Here is a 22,456-nt window from a genome sequence, read left to right as displayed (position 1 = left end):
GAAAATGGGAAAGCCACACAAGATAACTCCTGGGGAGGGATCAAAGCTCCATGAGGGTCTGTGGCAGAACCTGATGGGTGCCTGCCCCTCTCCTGAGCCAACTACGGGCTGTTACCTACCTCTAATCTTCACACCATTGGCACAGCGCTGTGCTGCTCCATGGTTCCCCTCATACTAACAGAATCAAGCATCAAAACCCCATTAATTCCGAGGACAGCCATGGAAATGCCCTTGTTTCAGATTCATGGCAGAGCTCAGCCATGAGTTACTGCCCTATCACCGTGAGGACATCACTGATGATCTGTGGTCTGTAATGGCAACTGGGAGAAGCACCCAAAGCCCGGAGGAAAACAAACTGTTAATGTAGGGGCTAGACGGGCAGTGAGGTGAACTGAAAACTGGCTGAACGGCTGAGCCCCAAGGGTCAATAACAGGTCCGGTCCTGTTCAGTATCTCCATTAATTATCTTTATGAAGGGCAGCATACCCTCAGCAAGTTTGCAGACAACACAAGTGGGAGTGGTGGATACACCAGGTGGCTGTGCTGCCATCCAGAAAGATCAGAGAAATGCCACAGCAAGCATCTTCGACTGGAAGGCACAGAAGCCAACTTCTGAACTGCTTTGTAGCTTGGGTCACTCTAATACATGATAAAACATAGTTTTATCCTGAATTCTGGATAGGGCCAAAAACTCCACTGTGCCCAATACCAAATTGGCAGAGAACAAAGATCACAGGTTCTCAAAACATAAGGGGAAAAAAGCGAAAAAGGGAGAAATTAAAGGGTTGAAAAAAAGAAAAATTGTGTGTGTTTATATGGTATAGAGAAACATCAAGTAGCTTGTGAACCTGTAGTACTCAGGCAATGAGGAAACAGGGGAGGTGATCAGGTGTCAGGTAATATGGAATAAAAGGTGATGGTTTGTTTACTATAATGCACTCCTAACTGGCAGGATGCCCACTATTGCAATCATGAATAAAACAGCTTAACAGAAGATCCTGTCTGAAGAAAATTGTTTGAGATTTTTCTCACAGCTGCTTGCCCTCAGATATTTAGGCTCTGCTTCAATTGGGGAACTCCCCCACTTGCAAACTGGTGTTTACACATATCCCATTGCTGCCCACCTTCCTTTCCCCCCTCCCCTACCTTCTATCTTCTGATTTCAGTTGCCCCACCACTCGGAGCAAGCCTATGGAGAGAAATGCTTGCTTCAAGGTCTCCCAGACATCAGCATTTTGCCAATAAGACACTAATCCACACCAAACTCATTCTGAGGATTCTTTATTGCTTCCACAATCAGTAGTTTCCCAAAGTGAATGAAACTCCAGGACCTATTCATGACGCATCATCTTCAGGAATCAAGTAAAAGCATGCTTGAAGTAAAAGTCATGTCCACTGGCTGTTTCCTTCCGAATGTCCTTAGCTGGACAGTGGTGGGAAGAGTTGTGGGAAAGCAAACGGTGTTACTGAATGGTAGCAATGGGAGCAGCAACACGAATGGCATGAGACCTACCGGTGCCCTCCTCTGATACGTAAGCTTAGACAACCCACCCATCTGGGCTGGACTTTTACAGCTGCATCTCTGAGCAGCAAGGAAAGATGTACTGTATCTTTCACCATACTCTCTGCCTGACATTTGTCCAGGGTGATTTCTTCATTCCCTGAGCTTCTTTCACCTCGCTCCACTCCAACTTAGTGTCTGGAACATCATCTTCAGGCTCAGGATCCTCACGGACGGTCCCCTCAGGCAGTGCTACAACGATGGGCAGTGGGCCCTGCTCCTCCCGGAACTCCACAACGTAGAGGTTCTTCTCGTTTGCTAACTGTTGGTGAGTTTCCTGGGGGCAGATGAGGAGCAGGAAAGAGAAAAGATGATTAGAAGAAAGTCTCAGGCTAATAAACCTTAGAGGAAAGGCTGCTTTGTTTCCTGCTTCTGATTGATCCTAGTTTAAATCATCTAGGAGACAGCTTCAGGAGCAATGATACACAATATCGGTTGTGGCCTCTGCCCATGCTTATTCCAATGCCACCAAAAATACCACAAATAAAGCCCAGAAATTAAGATGTGTCCTGGAGGCACTTAGCTGTGGAACGCTTCTGACTGGACAACTTCATACAACTGCAGGAGAATTACTTACGTGCTGATTTTGTTTGCTCTTGGGAAGAGCACTTTGTTTTAAGCCTAAAATATAACGTGTTTGACCACAAACCATTGCAATATCAATCCCATTCTGTCCCCTGACCTAATGAATAGAACGACTGAGTGTAAGCTACCTGTTGTGTCAGTCCTTTGAAGAGAGCTCTGGTAATGTTAATCAAGTTTTTGGATCCAGTAACCTTAGCATACATGTCTTTAATGCCAATTAGTTTGCAGATGGTGATAATAGCTCGGTGGCAACGAAGACCATAACCTGCAGGAAAAAAAAAATTGACATTACGTGATTATCTGTAAGCACGTGACTAAGATCAGGAAAAACAGAGAACTAGGTCCTTCTCTTAGTTATGTTTGTAATCTATTATGTTAGGACATGCAAATATACCTTAAAAATGGTAAAATCATTCTGGAAGGACCATTTTCCCCAATCTTTGCAGCCATGCTAAAATAAAGATCATGTTCTTTTTATACTAAATATATTCCACTTAACATATTGCAAAACTGAACAAAAATGTCACCATCTATACACTCAAAACATAAAAAAAAAAAAAAAAAATGCAGCATCCTCAAGAACTGTTTAATACCACAGGTTTGGGTATTATTTTTCAGAAGTGCCAGTGGCAGTTTTATAAGAGTCTTCTACAGACAGCTTTCCCACCACCCCCATGAACATTCACCAAACAAAGGTAATTTTTCTCCCACTCAGCAGATAAAGAACATTTTAGTACTTCCCAAAACTGAGAAAAAAAATCTGCAGAGAAGCAAGGCAAGAAGGTTATTAAAAGCATATTAAAACAAATCCCTTGCAAGGGTTGAGGATCTAAACAGATTCCCACCCAGACTGTCTCTTCCAAGAAGCAATACCTGCAATAGCTTCAAAACTGCTTCCTTTGCAATTCCAACTGGACAAGTGCTGGATGACAGCTTGGGTAACTCCTAATGCTGGTAAACCTGACTTTAAAGTCCTGGTTCACATCTACAAGGTGGATTTAAACTGGTTTCCTACCATGAAGTCACAGCTCACAACCACCAGTATGCTTCAATCAGAAAACCCAGTAACAGTGACAACTTGGATGTGTAGGTGAGTGGGAGGGAGAGGCAAACATATCCCCAAATCCACAAACACAACAGAGCTTTGCATCTCATTCGCATCTATCTCCAGTTGGAAGTGTTATATTAGCTCAAATGTATAATTATAGTGCATTAGCATTAACTGCAAATGCTTTCTTACACTTGCCAGACTTTAATGAAGGGGTTATTTATTGAGGAATCCAATTCTGTTCTCTTGTTCCCCAAGAGACTTGTTTCATGTGGCCTAGCTCTATTAATCTTCATAAATCGCTTTATGATAGTTCTAATGTATTTTACTTAGAAGCTGAAAAGCCAGGTTATTGATTAATCCACTCTGCAGAACAGTTTTGCTGCAGAGTAAATGAGGAAAAAAAAATCTATTCCAGTGCTGCATGTTTTACTGCACCAATATTGCCTTTTTTTTTTTCTTTTAACCTGTAATCGGAAAGGAAATTATAACCATCCAAAGCCATTTGTTCTGCCTTTTGAGAAAACACCATTTTCTATGCTACAATACAAAGTCAGGTTTTCGACACAATTACATGTGAATGATCTCTGAAAGGCTGTTTATCAAAGTTTCATTTTCAGTGACTTAAAGCATTTTCCTTCTGGTGTTTTGCATCGTTGCTTTTCACCCACCTCAATTCAATCAGGTTTCTGCGGATTGTTAATGCATGAAACTCAGAAGGCAGCGAATTAGTCCATCAGTCACTGAACAGAATTTATTCCAAACACAAAAGCAAAAGATTCCGACTGAAAACTCCAACTGTGGAAACAAAAAGTTGTGCTCTGGCATTTTTTAACTTGCCTCTGGCACTCCAACTGTGTTACTGTGGTTTAATTCAGTGAAGCCTACGTAAGAGAGTAAGGTCATTTAGACACAGCAAATTTTCTCACACTGATTTTTGATACAAAGGTGATCAAGAAAAGCATTTAAAATGTAGTGCTCCTAACTAATACAGGCTGTTATAGACAATCTACAGTAGGTTTTCTTGGTAGCCACTAACATGAGTTAGTGAGAAAGAGAATACCCACTTTCAATCCACACTAAGAGACTACTCTGAGTTAAGCTCACATTCAGATGTTCATATCATAGAACTCTTAACTTGGATTTCCCTTGTTTAACAGCATCCTGACTATATGATGGGGCATTTCTCCATTTAGCAGGAATTAGGAATAAAGTAAGGGATATTAAGTGTAACAGTGACTTTATCTTTAATCTGAAAACATTGGGCTTTGTCGTTACCACTTGTTGAGATCGCTGCCTGTGCCCTAAGTACAGGAGCAGGGAATAAACTGAATGTAACAACTTGCCAGCTGAAATTGCACAAAGCAAGAGGTTTCAGCATACATAATTATACAGTTGTAATGTCAACAGCAAGTAGAAGGAATGTTACAAAAGATGGTCTAATGTGAAAACTACAAATAACTAATTTTTTTCATACATATTAATTACAGCTACAGGGTATCAGTGCTGGCCTTCAGAACCACAGAAGTGCACTGACAGGCTGAGGGAGCTGGGGTTGTTCAGCCTGGAGAAGAGAAGGCTCCAGGAAGATGTTATAGCAGCCTTCCAGTACCTAAAGGGGGCCTGCAGGAAAGCTGGGGAGGGACTCTTCATCAGGGCATGTAGTGATGGAATAAGTGGTAATGGCTTTAAACTAAAAGATGGTAGATTTAGATTAGCCATTGGGAAGAAATTCTTTACTATCAGGGTGGTGAGGCAGTGGCACAGGCTGCCCAGAGAAGCTGTGGATGCCTGGAAGTGTTCAAGGCCAGGCTGGATGAGGCTTTCAGCAACCCGGTCTAGGGGAAGGTGTGCCTGCCCAGCCAAGGCAGGGGGTTGGAATTAAATAATCTTTAAGGTTACTTCCAACCCAACCCATTCTAATTCTACGATTCTACGAAATTACTTGATTTACAACCTTGAGAGCTCCTTAAATGCAAAAAGAAATGCAGAAATGCAAATAAGACAGTCTGACTCTCTACCTGTTGACTTGTAAAGATTTTTTGAAGCTTGTGCTATCGCATTACTGTCACACTGATTAAAAAAACTCTCATCCCGGAACCAAAATAATGTCATCTAATAAAAATTGTTGAAGGTTCATAGCACTTTTAGATGCTTTCAAAATACATAACTCCGAACATTAATATTAGCTTCTCATATTACTAATGTGACAGTGCAGAACAATAATACCAGATACACAAAAATCAAAGGGTACGTCCAAAGTGTCAGTGCTTCAGCTTGCTCAAAAGGCTACAGAACTGATAAATTAAGTAGGTGAACACAACGACAGTGTTCTGACTGGAAAATTATCCTGGTTCTGACTTATTATGAGTTAATTAAACAATCTTGCAATTTAGGTCTCATCATAATGTATCTGAAGTGATTTACAAACAACTAGCTATGTAGTTGAATTCGTTTCATGTTGTATTTTAAAATTAGAAGACCAATTAAGGGCACTCAGTAGCAAGCTACATCTGTTTTCTATAAAATAGCTGCTTTATCTATCCTGAAAGCAAAGGTAGGCTAAGCAAGTCAGATGAAACCTTTGTACATAAAAGATTTAACTGAAATATTCATGCAAAGAAATGACCTCGTATTGCCATTACAGGTCTTCAAAACAGAAAACCTAGAAGGTAAATTGGGTCATGCTGAAAACTGCAGTCCATTAGAAATAGGCTAACCTTCAGCTCCCCAAACTATTTCATACACAACTTTCTGTATTGCAACCCTGAAGAACACGACACCAGCTTACAAGGTTGCTCTGGATGCATCTCCATCATTGTCACTGGCTGGCAAGGCATACATTGCAACTGCACTGAAGGTGAGGAAAGTAAGCAGTGTCTCTTCAAAAGGTCAGCATTAAGGAAGCTATCAGACACAGGACACACCATTGAGACAATGTATGGCAAGCTATGCATCTCTTTTGACTAAAGCTTTGAGGGGGATGCAGCCATGGCCCTCACTCAGTTTCCTGTCTGATAATACAGCAGAACTTCCCCAGATAAAATCTCTACTGTTGCAGTCAGGGTTCATTTTTTGGGAGGATGAGCAGTAGCAACAGCAGAAACCTGTCCATGGGCAAGTACACTTTCCTCATCTCTACATATTATTAATCATATTATTTTTATCACATAGGATGGAATGAAAGACCACCTATTATCATTTACCAGGAGACAGTCTTGGGAGAAAAAACAAATATCTGAGCACCTGCTGTGTCTTGCTGGCATGTCTAATCAGTTCATTGCTTAGGCAAGCCTTGACAGAGGTGCCCATCTTCTCTTGTGCAGAACTGTTGACACTGGACATGCTGAGTTGCCATACTTTGCAACTACTGACAGTTATTTCCTACCACTGTGGACTGAAAGTGTTTTTTAACTTCAAGGTGGGCATCAAACCCTGATGCACAAAACCAAAGCCATGTAGTCAACAGCAAATATTTTTAGTGAAAAACCATTGGTCATCTTCACCATTTAAGGCATGGTAGACAGCACCAAATGACACATCTCTAAAGTAAATGAACACTGCATGATTTAACTTCATGAAATAAATACCTGTCAGTAATTAATAGAACTTCAGAATTTCCAAGTAGTTTTAATTACCTTTGTTTTGCTTCTTCATGCGGATGGTTGTTCTTTTAAATTTCACAGTAATGTCATGGTAAACTGGAGGGGGAAGAAAAGAAAGGCATTACGGCTACATTCTAGAAAAGTTTTAGCTCAGCAAACATAAGGAGTACCTTTCTTTTTTAGAACTGTGAAGAGTTAGGTAGTTTTCCTCTCTGAGTTCTTTAAAAAGGAGAGTTTATCTAGGTAAAGTTCTGTAGTAGGTTAGGAATGTTTACACATCTGTGAGTACTACTTCATTATTGCATAAAAACAAGCTACGCTGGAAAAATATGAAGGGTCCACATGCCTCCAATGATCCACATTCCACTAGCAATGTAATTTAACCCTTTTGCTCATATTTAGATTTTTCTAATAATTCAGCTTTTAATCTAAGGTTTCCCCCTCAGACTTTGGTTTTCTTAGATTTTCTACACAGAAATTTGCCATTCTAGTCTTGCTGCCTCTCTTTGCTTCAAAAGGAACCCAAAACTCATTTCCTCTGGTGGGTTTTGTACACATCTGATTCAGTGAGTCAGTCTCTGCACACTGATTTCTTGCAGTACAGTGAGGACGGCTCAGAGAAGACTTATGTTGAGCAGAACAGAAAGCATGGAGGAGACACTATCAACCAGTCTTTAATCAACCTGCCAACCTATTAGTGTGAAATATTAATGGTCACGGAATAGACTCATAAGGATAACTACAGTTTTTATTTGTAAAATGAAGTTTGATTATACTGAATTTTTATTTATGCAGTGACTTGGTTAAATATGTGTCACTGTCTTTCATAATTTTTTCAAAAGATACCTAATGGGTATACTGGTACCACATCTGACATCACATGGACCTGCATGATGTTAAATTGGATTAACAAAAAGCTACCATGGAACACACCATGGACACCTTGCACCCCCATCCTCCTCCTGGGCTTGCTACTACTCCTACACACTTTTAAAAAGCCTGAAATACTATGCATTAAGTAACCAAATTTTAAATGTGGCGGAGGCAGGAGAATAGAAGGGAGATAAATCTCTCAATGTTTTCACATTAGCGACACTTTTCATAGTTTTCAACTGTTCATACAAACCTGAGTGAAAGAAAGGAGCAAACTGCATATTTATTGCAGGTAACTATCATTTATTTTACACGGGGATTGGCAAACTGTGTACTGCTGTCTAAGTTAAACCAATCGGGTTAAGATTTCATACAGCATTCTAAAGAAACAAAATAATGCATAAAGGATAATATAATGCATCAAACCAGAAAATGTTTTAGTTCATATCGTTTTGTACTTTGCAACTAGTTGCAATCTGTTCTTGTTAGTGTATTCAGTGCTCGTTGAAAGTTAAAGAGTCAAAAAAATCATACTACTTACTTGTGTGGTTCTGATACTGCTCTATATAATGTAAGCTGCGTATTGCTTTGTTCTTTGCCTAGCAAATAAAATAAGAAAACATTTTTTCCTTGAACCTTTCCGCAAAGTACTTGAAATGCATTATTGTTCAGTTAACGAGATAGAAAAAAGCAAGAAAGAAAACCTGGGAAGCAGGTTTGTCTCATTTAATCCATTTACTTTACAGAAATGAAAATGTTCTATTTAAAGAACTGTTTTCTCCTAGTAGATTGAACATTTCAAAAGATTACTCACTATAGTAATGACTTTAACTGTGTATTTTAGCATTGCTATTCTGGTAGCTTAGTTGAGCATTAAAACAAACTAGATTAATGTAAATGGATAAATAATATTTTCAAGTCTAAAGGAGCCTTAATAAGGTCATAATGCATGTGGAAGAGAAAAATTCCTACACAGTAGCTGTGTAAGCAGATTGCATGCTGTGTAGGTAATGGAAACAAACAAGCAAAGAGGGATAGAAAAGAGAGTAGGAAGAAAATAAAGTGTATATTAACAGAATGTCAGTGCAGGACGACCTCATTATACGTATCAAGATGGATAAATCACATATGTGGACTTATTTAAGATTACTTAAAATAAATGCCAGTATAAATTATTTTGTACTTGCTTTTAATCAACATACTTTTCGTAAAGCATTCATTCTGTCACCTGCTTTCCCCATTGCAAAACCTGAAAGACAGAAAAAAGCCATGTTATTACTAAGAAATACACTAGGCAGCACCCTGAAAAAGCAGAGGGGGGAAAAATAAAGACAAATAAGGCTTAAGTTAACTCTTTTTTGTATTTGTTCTGTTTCTTCCAAACAACACAGAGGTGACTGCTTCATGTAACAGGGTATTCTGCTTGAAAGGAAAGGAAGAAAAAAAAGGGAAACTGACAGACATATCAAGTACATCTGTACGAATGGCAGCTCCAAGACCTTAGAAGCAAAGAAGGAGACTGGGTTTATATTAGAAAAACAGAGAATATAAAACTCAGGTTTACAAACAGAACAGCACATTTGCATAAGTACATGTCTAAAGAACAAAGACTGTCAGTTTCCAAACTGCTACCTAATCTTCTCTGGACACTCAGACCTACTCCTATTTACTAGCTGAACTGTGGTAGCAGTGGAAGAGCTTTCACAGTCTCTTGAGTATTTGCAGTCAGCTCAGAATGGGGCATCACCTGACTGTATGGAACAAGTAAGAGGATGTGACAGCCTATTTTTTTTTTTTTTTTTTTAGCACTGTGGTCCAATAGTGTCAAGACAGACTGAATTAAAATCATTTTACTTCAAATCAATTGGTCTAGCTTCTTTTTGGTCTTTTGATGTTTCTGTTGTGTCAGTAGGGGTTGTGGGATTCCGTGTGTTATGGAGCCTAATCCAAAATACAGCTCCATATACCGAGTTCTCAATCGCTTTCTAACTCCTGCACAAGAAAATGTGATACTCTTTTATGCACACACACACAGAGCTAATTGGTAATGTATTAACATTGTAAAATCACACAATAGATTAGAAAATTAAAAAAAAAGAAACCATGTGGGCAACTTCAATTCAATCATTCGGCACATATGGTAAGCCTTTAATGACGTGGTAATGCTCATGAAAAAACCTTTCAAAGAAAAGGCAGGCAGAACTTTTCAGAGCAACATGTTCTGCTCAAGAGCCACACCTTCCTCTACATACACATTCCACTTTTCCCCTCCAAGCAGCAGTTAAAGTTCTGCTTGAGGAGCACATCCGGACTTCAGTCTTTCAAACAGATGAAGTTGTACAGAACCACACAACTGGAAATGTGGTTGTCTTAATAAAGCTCTCACATCCCATCGGCAGAGATATCTAGCAAGCTCATAATAAAAGGAGATCATTACATCCAAGAGGTAGATGCTTTAAATACGTATTGAAAACAGTTTTCTTTACTACATATAACAATGCAAATGCAATTTCCTATACTCTGTCACCAATACAATGCATCTCATATTCCTACCTCTTGATGGAATATCTGCTAGCCTTTAGAAATTTCAGGAGAGCGACAAGTTTAAATACCAGCATATTACAGAATGTCTCTTCTTGCTTTAACAATATGCAACACTGCTGTGTTATATATTTGGTAATATGCCACATCTAAAGGCCTAGCTGTGTGACTTCAATGAAGTACTAATACGTACTTGTCACCGTCGCCTGGCCTTGTGTAACTGAACTCATGAAAGAAATGTATGTACCGTATACAGCATGAGTCATAAAAACGGCAGAAACAAGAAGGCAGGGGGTCAGCACTGTTAACGTGCAGTCATATCACTAGCACGAAGATTGTACATATTACAAACATCAATTTAACAATTGCTTAGGCTTAAGAGATGTACAATAAATGATTTTATAAGAAATCAAAAGGCCAAGTCTCCCTGCACCTTGGATTTAATCCACTTGTACTACATGATAGCCAAACATGTTGGCCCTGCCCATCCAACGGACCTATTAGAAGGACCTCAAAGGCACACAAACGTTTATGTAAGTTTCAGTTTTGTTTTCTTTCAGTTGCCTTTCTTTTTAAAATAAAAAAGCTGTAAAGTTTATAAAGTTCGTAACCATAACACAAGCTACTTCAGCCTTCTCTGTGTTGTGTTTCCCCATAGCAGTGATAATTGACTCAGCTAAACCAACAAGGATTTTTTCTTGCAACACTTTATTTTGTACTGCACCCCTTAAGTAGCAGCAGTGGAGTGGAATTCTTGTTCTCCTCATTTTGTAAAGACCAATTCTGACCAACTCAGAGGCTCTTCTCACCAAGATTATTAAGCACTTCACTTGAGGAAAGAACTGCAATTACTTATTAGAGCGTTTTCCAAACTTCTGGGGAGAGGAACGTGGCACAACATGCTGGTTCTCAGCCATCCACGTCTTTGTTGTGAGTGACCTCACTAACATACATGTATGAAGCACTACCATCGTATCAGATGGGATCCTTTTGGAAGGGCTAATTGATCCAGTTTATATGCTGCACTGAGACGGTTTGGCTGCTTCTAGAGGTTGCTTGGTCAGAGCTACTGTGCAGCAGAACCGTGCTTAAATAGCACTGTCACAAGAACAAAACCAAACTGAATCCCTCTGACCAGTATTCTTCCTACAGTCTGTGCTGAGAAAGAAAAGAAAAAGGGTCACTGTTCACAGCTTGTATTATTAGGTCTTTCATAATATCACATTTCTTTTGATTTTCCCATTTCCTTTATGCAGCAGACAGCATTTCTATACTTAGACTTCAATTGCTTGCTGAACAGACCTTTATAAAGAATCATAATAGAAAAGCCTACAAACGGGTCAAGCTGCAGATCACTGAAGTTACTCTGAGAATGGATCCAAAGGTCTCTGAGTATTCTAATTCCTTAGAAGTATAAATATATTTTTTTTCTAGGAAGCCCTTATATATATATATTTTTTTTTTTGGGGGGGGAGGGCGGTTAGGGATTAACTTCAATAAAGTAAGAAAGCTTCCCGAGGAGGCTGAGTAAGAACGAAACTGATTTAACAGCTTAATTACAAGTTTCTGAATCAAGATGGTCCATGCTATCTGAGACTACCAGTAAACAAGCCCTTACTTCGTAACTAAAAGCAGTAATACTTGCAAGGAATTATCCTGAGGTCTAAAGAGGGAAAAAAATCAGCTACTTGAATATTAATTCCACTTAGAAAACGTACAACCAGGAAAATGCAGAATCAGTCATGGTCACTGCAAAGCGGTCACTGTTACAGCAAATGAAAATAAAACACCAACATGAAAGTGATTTTGCAAAACTCTTCCCTGTGACCTGAAAGTATCAAACTACACTCTGCAGCTATGTGGAATTAATGCATGGATGAACACTTTTTTTTTTTTTTTTTTTTTAAGTATAAATAGTACCTACTAGTAGCATAGACAATCCCTTCTGGTAAGACCTACCTGTGGCTAGCTCTATCACTCTGAAGTTCAACAAAAACTGTTTTTATATTTGGATAATATATACACCAACACTAATCACATGTACTTTTCCCAATTCCTTTTTTTTTTTTTAATACAAAGTGTTCCAGTGAACGTATGATTTGGTTATACAGCTTGCTTTTATAGATGAGGCTTTCATAATTCTTTAACGTATTTCAATATTGTAAAAAGAAGGGTATTTTTTCTCAAGTGTAAGAAGTCCCTGCAAATCATCACACCTCCCAGTCTCCCATTATAAGCAACGATTACTTTGGCATCTTTCACACATAGCAAAGGCACATACCTGCAGCCCCTTTACCATTTCCAATAGCCACTAAGGCACGTATTGATTTTTTTCTGCCTTCCTTTGCTTTCATACAGAACACATTTTTCACCTGAAGAAAGAAACACAAAGCATCGTGTTATGACAAAATGCAATTGTATTTATTTATTTTTTTTTTAAAGAGAGTCAGTTTACTAAAAAGGAATTAGATAAAATGTTCCAATATATACTGCCTTCGCCAGTGAGTACCATCTGCAGTGGGACAGTGGCTTCAAGACATTCAATAAAGGCTGCTAAAAATCTATACTCAGACACATGAGAAGTTATTTCAGTACAGTTTCACTTAAATATTCCCTATGCTGTCTTCAGTTGTACAACAGATAACGCTCCAAAGTCGCCAGCTTCACGTGTGATTTCAATCATGATGAAAAAGCAAGAAAAAAACAAGTGACATTAATATCATCCTCCCTCCCGTTTTGACATATTTTAGAAGCACTCTCATGAATTGCTTAAGGCATAATGTTGCTTTACATGGGTTAAAGCCTAGGACTTAAATCTGCTTGCAGACTGCAGAAGACTTTTATTTGTAGCTCTGCTCATTACTGAGATGACAGCTGCTAAAGAGACGACTTCATTTAAGAGAGGGGAAGAAAACGGTATCTCATTCCGCTAACTATGTTAACAGAAGTAATTTCAAGCAGCGATGCAAGAAGCTATTTAGTTTGCAGCAGGGGGACAACAATAAATGGGGAGCCAGGTGGCCTTATGGTTTGTATTCTGGAAATGGAAATTTGCTTCTGGCTCTGAGACAGGCTCTCCTGTGTGGTGGTGTGCAAGTCACTGCTTTATAGTCTCCCACATTAAAAATAGTCTAATATCATCTGAAACTTTGCCCATTTAGCGCCTATTCTAGGTTCCTTGGTTTTGGTATGTAAGCATGTATTTTTGTTTGCTTTATTTGTATGCATATATACCCACACATTTGTTTATGTATATATACACAGTATCTTTGTGTCTACTTTCTTGAAGCCCTGATACAATTTCCATATATTTTACTAATAGTTAATTTAAACATGCATTGTTAGTGTAGGAATTGAGCAGCACTCACCCCTTTTCCTCATTTACAATTTTTCAGTAAACTGCTCTGATTGTAGCATTACACATTTGAAAGAAAGTTATTACAAGACACATGGCCATGGCTAAAAACATTCTTACTGAAGTTCACAAGTAAAAGAATTCACTAACAACAATGGGTATGGATTAGGAATGAGTACTTCTGAAAAATTCCACTTTTGCTTTTATTAAAATAAAGATGCTGTTAAATTCAGGGTGCACGTATATCTTAGAGAGCGCTTCAAAGAATGATCAGCTTTATTAGCTGCTTATTCCAAGCTATTATTCTTTCTGCAATCTTACTACTTACAAAGACAAGCTAAAATACAACCCTTCCATGACGAAAGTACCTATGGAAATATGTTATTTACAGAAAATGCAAAATAATTATGAAAAAAGGAATTGAAGCAGGGTCATCCTCTCTCCAGAAGCATAGAGAGATGTCTCCTTTTGCTCTTCATACTTTTGTCTTCCATTGCCAATCTCAATACAGACTTTACAAATAATAAGTTGACATACATATTGTCCAAAAAAAAAAAAAAAAAAAAAGACACGATTTTGGTTATCTACTCAAAATTATTCTTCTCCCTATCCAGAAGGTGGCAGGAAAAACCCATGCAATAAGCTTCTCCAGTAGCCTTCCTAAAACTGCACTTGTCAGCTGTTTCTGAGCAGCTTTGAAGGAAAACGCATTCAGTCACCCATCACAATCAGTGCTATTGCATCTCTCTTGAAACGCTGTAAAGGCTTTCCAAGCTTGATAATGTGCCCAGGCAGCCATGGTTGCTGGAATAACAGTGTCCTTAGATTCTCCCTGCCGCACCCTTGTGCCTCCTTCCATCAAAGCGAGCAATGCTCTCTCTGCTGGAGTGTGTTCAGAAGTGCTCCCCTTCCGTTCTGCAGTTAAAGCAATGCAGCTGAAAGCATATCATTAAGCAGCACTGGAATTAATTAATACACAATGAACAGCTTGCCACTTTTGAAACAGCATGACCTCCAAAAAGTGACTGAAACTAAGACACAATTACCCTTATTTACTAGATCGCAATTTAAGCTGGATTTAAAGCTAATTCTTTAAATTCAAAAACAGATGCATGCTCAACCTTAATCACAGTGCATCTCAAATTGACTGTCCCTGTTATTCTGTGCTAATAATGCAGATTCAGCTCACTTTCTAGAACTGAGAGAACAGTGGCTCTGAAATACGGAACGAAAGCACCTCAAATGTTTGCTAAGAGGAGGAATGACAAGCAACAGTTTCAAATGTGGAGTTAAAAGCATGGAGGAGGCTACAGCCAAAGAGGCTGCTATGGGTAACCGTGATTTTAAGCACATGGCAGCTCATTGCACTGTGCTAGATGCAGGTAAAAACCCCAGGCTCTTCCCTCCATGTTATGTTCTTGTGAAAACAAGAAATGACTGACAGGCCAAGCTGACCACCCTCTGAAAGCCTTCCTTTCTGCAAAGCCACACGCCTCACACTGCTACTCTCTTGCTGCTGTGATGCAGAGGAGAGCACCCGCACAGGTTGATCCCTCACTGCATAAGGTTCTCTGGTCCAATACAAGGTGAGACAAAGTAAAATGAAGGCAGGGTACTGAAAGAAAAACATTTCCATGCAAGTTATCCTAGAGATGCTCAGGGACACGGCTAAAAGGCCTGAGAAGCCACTTAGCCAAAAGAATTAAAAAAAACAAAAAAAAAAACAAAAAAAACAACGAAGTAATGAAGCTGTGCATCTTATAAACAAAAATCAAGTCTGTGTTCGTTAGATCACATCCATATCATTCTCTCCTCTGTGAAAATCACAAAGGGCAAAGCAGATACCTAACACAGTGACAGAACTTGTCACAGTTGTAACTAAAAGCTACAGTACCAAAAAAAAAAAAAACACGCAGAAAATGCACAAGCTATTTGGAGGGCAGAACTAGTATCGCTGACAAGTGATGAAGGTGTGAAACGTTTTCCCTAGAAGTGTGCATATGGTGGGCAATGGCAAGGGATGTGCTTCAGAAGGCAAATGAGCATGTCTTCTGCTAAGATTACTAACATGTGACCTCCTCAAGGAACAGTTTGTGAATTTATCAGTCCATACTGATGTTTGATGTAAGTGTTAGGGAGAGATGAATCCCACAGCCCAACAGAGGTGAGGCTGCCATAGTCCCAGGTCCAACAAGCAGCAGCGTTAGGGATGCCAGGAGTGGACACCACCACTTTGGGCACAGCTTCTGAAACCCTGACTAGCCAGGGATACGGACTACATATAGGACTCACAAAAAATTAAGTATAGGACAGCCAAGTCCTCTTCCTCCTCTTCAGTTTGGTTGCCACAACATAAGAAGGACATAAATCTATTAGGGAGAGTCCAAAGTACAGAGATGGTGAAGAGTCTGGAGGGCAAGATGTACAAGGAGCAGCTGAGGTGCTTTGGTGTGCTCAGCCCAGAGCAGAGCAGGCTGAGGGGAGGCCTCATGGCGGCCTGCAGCTCCCTCACGAGGGGAGCGGAGGGGCAGGCGCTGAGCTCTGCTCCCTGGGGACAGCGACAGGACCTGAGGGAACGGCATGGAGCTGGGACAGGGGAGGGTCAGGCTGGGGGTTAGGGAAAGGCTCTGCACCCAGAGGGTGATCGGGCGCTGGGACAGGCTCCCCAGGGCAGTGGTCACAGCACTGAGACTGCCAGAGCTCAAGAAGCTCTTGGACAATGCATAGGGCTTGATTTTTGTGTGGTCCTGTGTGGAGCCAGGAGTTGGACTTGATCTTTGTGGGTTCCCTTCACACTCAGGATATTCTATGATTCTACTCTATGATTCTAATGGCATGCCCTCCTCTACCCCGTGCTCACAGGCACTCCATATGTGTGAGTCCCCTCAAATATCAGCAACTTGCTGGCATTACCTCAGCTTACCTGACCCCATCCCTGGACTTTAGTTCCAGTCACATCTCTCCAACACCCTGGACCCTCACATTTGCATTTCCTTAGCTGAAAGTCCTGGTTTGCCTGCTTTCTTGATAGCCCACCAATTAGAGGGACTGATGAGATTTGTTTCTTGTCAATAAACATTCCCACATATCCTTAGCAACTTGTGTCTGACAAGGTTTGGTGCTCACTACAAACCTCACAGACAACCGATAGGGCAGGCAGTGTCTCTGTTCTTGTTTATGGCTTCTCCTTCACTATCCTCTTTTTGCATTAAAAAGATCCTTGACCACACACCCTTAGAGGATGATGCCTCCATCCACACACCCTTACAGAAAGCTGGGAATGCACTCCCAGAGGACACAAACATATACACCTACAGAACTGACACACATATATACCTGGTGAGCCACACAGACCAACACAATGAGCAAACACAAACAGCAGTGGTAGCCCAACACTGTTCCTCTCCAGCTTATCAAGATGAAGTAAAGGCCATTAGAGAGAAATAAACATCACAGGTCTCCCCAGCTGCTGGGACGTGAATATACAAGCCCCATGGGCCTGCAGCACCACTCCAGCAGCTGGTACAGACCGCCTTGCTCACAGACACACACCACACTCCATCAGTTGGCTAAGACTTCCCTGGTCCCTCCAGAAGCCAGCCACTATGTGCTCTCATCCCTAGGGAGGAACAGGAGCACACAAAGACACAGGACCAGGACTCCCTGATCTGGTAGCCAAACCCCAGGATCTCCCTCTTCAAGGAAAGTTCTGCTCTAGGTGCAGGTACCAAAGTGCCCTCGATCTAGTCACTCTGAGGCTACCCCAAGACAGCACCAAGGGGAGCTGGTGAGGGAGTCCTTTCTTCTGAGTGTGATTTTGGTTCCCCTTCCTGCCTCTGAGCAAATTGTTTCTCCTGTGATGGTCCTGCTATTGTCTCTCTGCCCTTCTTTGTGGGTGGGCAGACAAGCCTTTTACCACATCACCAAACAGTCGGTACTCTGACCTCTCCATCGTGGCCATTAGCAGAACTTACCTCTCTGAATCAAGGCTTTGGTTCAGTAGCTATAGACTCTGAGAGACAGGAAGATTAGAGCCATCCATCCTGCTCACTGGGTATCCCTGCTCCAAGCACACAAGTGGAGGAACCACAACACAGAAATAATCTGGACTCCTGTACCCTTCACTTGGTAAAGCAGATGAAAGTTTGTCCAGATATTTGAACGGTTTTTCACACAAGCTGACTCACCACAGCTCTGGAATAAACCCCAGGCACAGCTCTCATCCAAATTAGCAATGAGCCCAATTTACAGAGAAACTACAGACAAAACCAGGTTTGAGCTGATAGTTTTCCCCTGTCAGATGCATAAAACTGTCTTTTCTAACTCACTCAGAAGACAACGTAACTCAAATGCCCTACTGTCATGCTGTGTGTCTAAATGTGGCTTTGTTCAACAGCTCACATCTGAGTATGGATCCTTTGGATTAAACCCACAATAACACATGCTCACAGCCATGCTACACCTGAAACGGCTTTGCTTCCTTTTCAGAGGATGATTCATAATAATGCTGAATTATAACTCGCTCAAAAGCTTCTGAATGTTCCAAATGCCAATGATTTCATTCATCCAGGCTGACAGGTAAGAGTAAGATTTAATTGTTTAATCAACAAAGCCACTTGAAAGTGCCATCCCAAAATGTTACTTTAAAGACAGGCCAAAACTCTGAGAAATCCAGGAACATCAGTAACAAATTCTAGACTCTCGCCTCTGACCTCTCATTCTTTTCTCTAACAGCTTGCTTTAGGTGCTATCTTAGAAATTGTCTGGAAATTTTCATTATCAGTCAAAAGACACTTGGTATCATCCAGGGAGCAGGAAACTTGCCTGCAGCTCTAAAAGCAAAGTCTAGAGCTCTAATACCCCAAAAGTATATTTCAGCCAACGTCTCATTTCAAGTAAATTATTACTCAGAGTATCACGTATACCATATAATTTTTTAGTCAAGGATGTCAAACAACAGATCTTAGACACTGTAATTTCATGCAGCATTTCCTTTCATAAGCCCTTTTTATTATGCCCTTTGCAAAAACAATAGCTAGAAAACAATTTCCAATGACTTATAAAAAGAAACAAAGGCTTTTGATTGTGCCTTAAAGAATGTTCTCTTTGTCACAAGTGGTAAGACTACCGAGAATAATTCCGTGCTCCTAAAGCAAACACGTATGGAAGGGTTTCTTGCTGCTTCATGGGAAACTGAAACTGGTCTTACATTCTGCTTACGATCCCCTGCTGCAGCTAGAGAATTCATTTCATATAGTGGATGCAGAACGCATGACTACAGAGCAATACGGTTAAGAAGTTAGAAGTCTTTGATGCCTTCACATTCCCTACAGACACCTCTCTACAGTTCTGTGTACCTTTTTAACAAGCCATTTAGAAATACTGAAGACAAGGTCCTTGACATCATTTTGGCCCAACAAACCTTTATTTTTCTGACTTCACCCCTGCTTTCCTCATTCCAAAATAAAGCTCCTGTTCCTAAAGCATGACAATTCTGTGGTTTGGTACAGAAAGCCTAGTGGTTTCCAGCATCCCCATTCCTGTACAGTCCCAGAACAGTCATTCTCCACACAACCAGCCTCCCCCCGCTGCCCCCATCAATATTTGCAAAGGGTTGGATGCAGAATGGCTAAATTTAGGTACATTTAATTGCAAGAAGATGAACCTCCAGCCATTCAGCTGCTGCTAATCTTTTTCAGTTAGGCGCACCTATCCCTACTTTGCACATGGGAAGGGCAACCCACACCAGATGTGAGTTGTGCAGACCCTGCTCAGAAAAGGGAATTTTTCTGACTGTTCCCTTCAGTTCTGCTTCTCCAAAGTGCCATGCAACAGTTGAGGTAAATGCTTCCTTCAAACAGGTCTTGGGCAATCAGAAGCATGCCTGAATGCAGCTGGAGAAGAGGGAAGAACAAACAACCTAACTCGCTTGAGAGAAAACGCCAGCTTTATGAAATTACAGGTTTTGCATGAATTCTTGCTACATCAGTACTCAGTTACAAACTACCAATATTATGATACAAACTTTGTGAAGCATACCCAATCTCAAGTCAATTTAACTAAGAATATAGTCTATGAAGCTGGAGACAATATGGAAGAAAAAAAGACAAGATTCAGGCAAGAGCCTAGAACATGGTTTCACTTACTGCACACTATATTGATTATATTTAATTATTGATTATAAGACAAATTATTAATTATAAGACAAAAACTACTCCTTGTCAAAGGCTTCTGTAGAGTTCATCACTAACTTGATTCCTGAGAAAATATCATCGACACGCTTTGAGAATATCCATTTAATTATCAACTCAATGCAATTTATTTTGATTGATTCTATGTTAGGAAGAACTATTTATTTTTATTATGCCAGTGTTAAAAGCATCTCTTTTGTCTCACATTCTTTCATTCTTTCTACACTATCTGAAAGTATAAAAAAGCAAAAACCACCACTCCGGACACCCCCACCTCTGGCAAATAATTAAAAAAACTATCAAAACCCACAGACAAATGCCCAAGGGAAAGAAGTCCATATACAGTTTTACCTACAATGTAAGAGATGGAGAATCCTGAACTAAAATAGAATCATAAAGTGATTTTGGATTTCAAGGACTAGGATAATACCAACATCATACCAAGCTCTATACATAAATCAAAGCACCAGTGTACTTTTATCTGCAGAAAACAGCTTTTGCTTTAAGGATAGCATCAGCCTATTTATGTTGTGGCCTTCTGCACCATTTCCCTATGAAAAATGCATGTGCTGCCTGACCTGAACTTTTTTTTAATCAAGTCTACGCCTTTCAGTAATTAAACATTTAAACACTAATGAGTGTTTCTTTTGTGTAAATAGGACAGTACAATACCCTAACCATCTGTCTGAAAAAGGAAATTATTCCATGGTGGGAAGTTGGGAAGGCTGCGCTGACCCACGTACAATGGGGCCATGCTTTCACAAAAATAATTCAAGTAAATTGGTCTTTATTAGAAACAGGTAACAAAAAGAAAAGAGTGGGAAAACAATAAGAGATCAGAAGACAGTTTTTGCAGCTGGCAAGTTCAGTGTTGGGTAAAAAACCCACACCCATCTTTTGCAAAGAGCATTATTGTATCTCCTCCTTCAGAAGGCTCCCACGTGTGAAAGATTCAAAGGGACACTAGCCTCATATTATATGCTTTCACACCTTATTGATTACTAGGTTTCATTTTCTAGTTTTCACACTACAACGCAAACACTGCCATATAACACAAGCTTTCATGTAGGCTTTAATATTAATGTTACCATTCTGATTTTGAAAATGACAAATCACTTGACAATGGATGATTCCTGAAATGATGCCTTCCCATTACAGTAAAAATGGTTTATGTAATTTATCAAATGGAACTGTAAATTTTAATGACTACTGTTATTACATTATATTAAATAATAAATATTACCAGTAGTAACAAAGGAAATTAGGCTTTTGCATTTTTTTTCATAAGACATTCCTTCAAAAATGGAATAAAAGTCCTGAAAACTGCTGAAAATCAAGACACAGCAAAAGAACAAATAGACTTTCAGCTTCCTTCTGCAAAGTACAAAGTTTCCAAGCAAATTATTTTAACCTCCTGTATTGTCATGAAGACAAAGATAATGGAAAAGACATGCAAAAATAGCATCACATATGCCATCTATTTAAAGTAAGAATGCTAACGGGACCTGTTTATTTCAAAACTCATACTTGTTACCAGAAAATTATAGGACTCAATTTTCTTAGGCTCATTGCTGGATATAGAAATTTTTGCTGCTGCTTTTATTTTTCTGCAGAAAAAACACTCCTACTTTCTCACATCTGTGGCAACCTCACTGCAACAGTACAGCCCGAGCCTGCTTCTGAAATGCTTTTTTGTTATTCAGATATAACAAAGCAGTGAAACAGATTTCTATAGCACATGGAAACATCGCATAGCAACCCATTTTGTTGTTTAATCTGATGTATTTTAACTGTAAATAATTATGCAGACACAAAATGGCCAACTTTAGTAAATACCTAATATAGCACCCAAACTGGCAGGCAACTGGGACATGTCAGAGTAACAAAGGAACAGCCACTTTTCTCCAATGTGCCCTTTTAATTAACTGAAAACACAGAGACCTGCAGGGCTTATTAGGGTTTTAACACTTACCTGTAACAACTGCAGCAGAAGTACAATCTAAATAAAGCCAAAAGCCAATTTTATTCCACATTAACTTAAGTATTAAAAAATAAATGTCAAAATCAGTGAGCTAGATGTCAGATCCCGAGACAGCAAAACTCTTCATCCAGTTTCAAAGCCCCTGTCAGCTGGGACACTTGGGAACTGGATAGCCTTGGGACAGTGAAACCTATTTTGTTACTACACTCAGGGAGCAGGGATAGGAGTTGACGCTTTCCCCCTTCCTTAAGGGTATGGGGAAGGGGAATTGTGTCCCAACATGGAAAAGGAGCAAAGATTCATTGTTGTACTCCCTTCAGTCTTCAAACAACTGGTAGATATGAGCAAGGATCTAGTGAGGCTAAACCCATCATTTTGTGAGGACAGAAGTTCCTTACTGAGGAATTTTACATGTTAAAATAAAGAAACCATTAAATGTGTATGGTGCAATTCAAGAACTCACTGATGCTTGCTTAAATATTCATTTTTCTTGCATTTCAGATTTTCAGTGTAATCTCAAATATATTATTAAATGAGAACTTGATATGTAAATGGAGCAGATGATCCATCAGATGATCTAAAAAGCTGGTAGTTGTCTGAACCATTTGATTTTCCATCTGACTTTCAGTAGTAGCATCTTTTAAAAGCAGTTTCGGGGAATGACGGTGTATGCACACCGGCATATACTGTATGGTATAGAGGCATGCAACATTTTT

At 39.8% G+C, this 22,456-nt stretch overlaps 1 protein-coding gene across 2 annotated transcripts in view; it reads right to left on the bottom strand.

The window, feature by feature from the left end:
- Window positions 1–1,271: 1,271 nt before the first annotated feature.
- The window catches only part of MRPS5 (mitochondrial ribosomal protein S5), a 43,171-nt gene continuing 21,986 nt past the window's right edge, over window positions 1,272–22,456 (bottom strand). For both annotated transcript variants that reach the window (XM_082755527.1, XM_082755528.1), the window contains exons 6-11: window positions 12,495–12,585; window positions 8,875–8,921; window positions 8,214–8,271; window positions 6,833–6,895; window positions 2,275–2,411; window positions 1,272–1,838 (exon numbers count right to left, since the gene is read on the bottom strand). In XM_082755527.1, the coding sequence (XP_082611653.1) occupies window positions 1,614–1,838; window positions 2,275–2,411; window positions 6,833–6,895; window positions 8,214–8,271; window positions 8,875–8,921; window positions 12,495–12,585 (621 nt within the window). In that variant the 3' untranslated portion in view covers window positions 1,272–1,613. The remainder of the gene's footprint in view (window positions 1,839–2,274; window positions 2,412–6,832; window positions 6,896–8,213; window positions 8,272–8,874; window positions 8,922–12,494; window positions 12,586–22,456) is intronic.

The sequence above is a fragment of the Aythya marila genome (assembly GCF_965140915.1).
Source record: "Aythya marila genome assembly, chromosome: 3".
Lineage (NCBI taxonomy): Eukaryota > Metazoa > Chordata > Aves > Anseriformes > Anatidae > Aythya > Aythya marila.
Note: the sequence above shows the minus strand (reverse complement) of the source record. Positions and strands in the feature narration are given on the sequence as shown.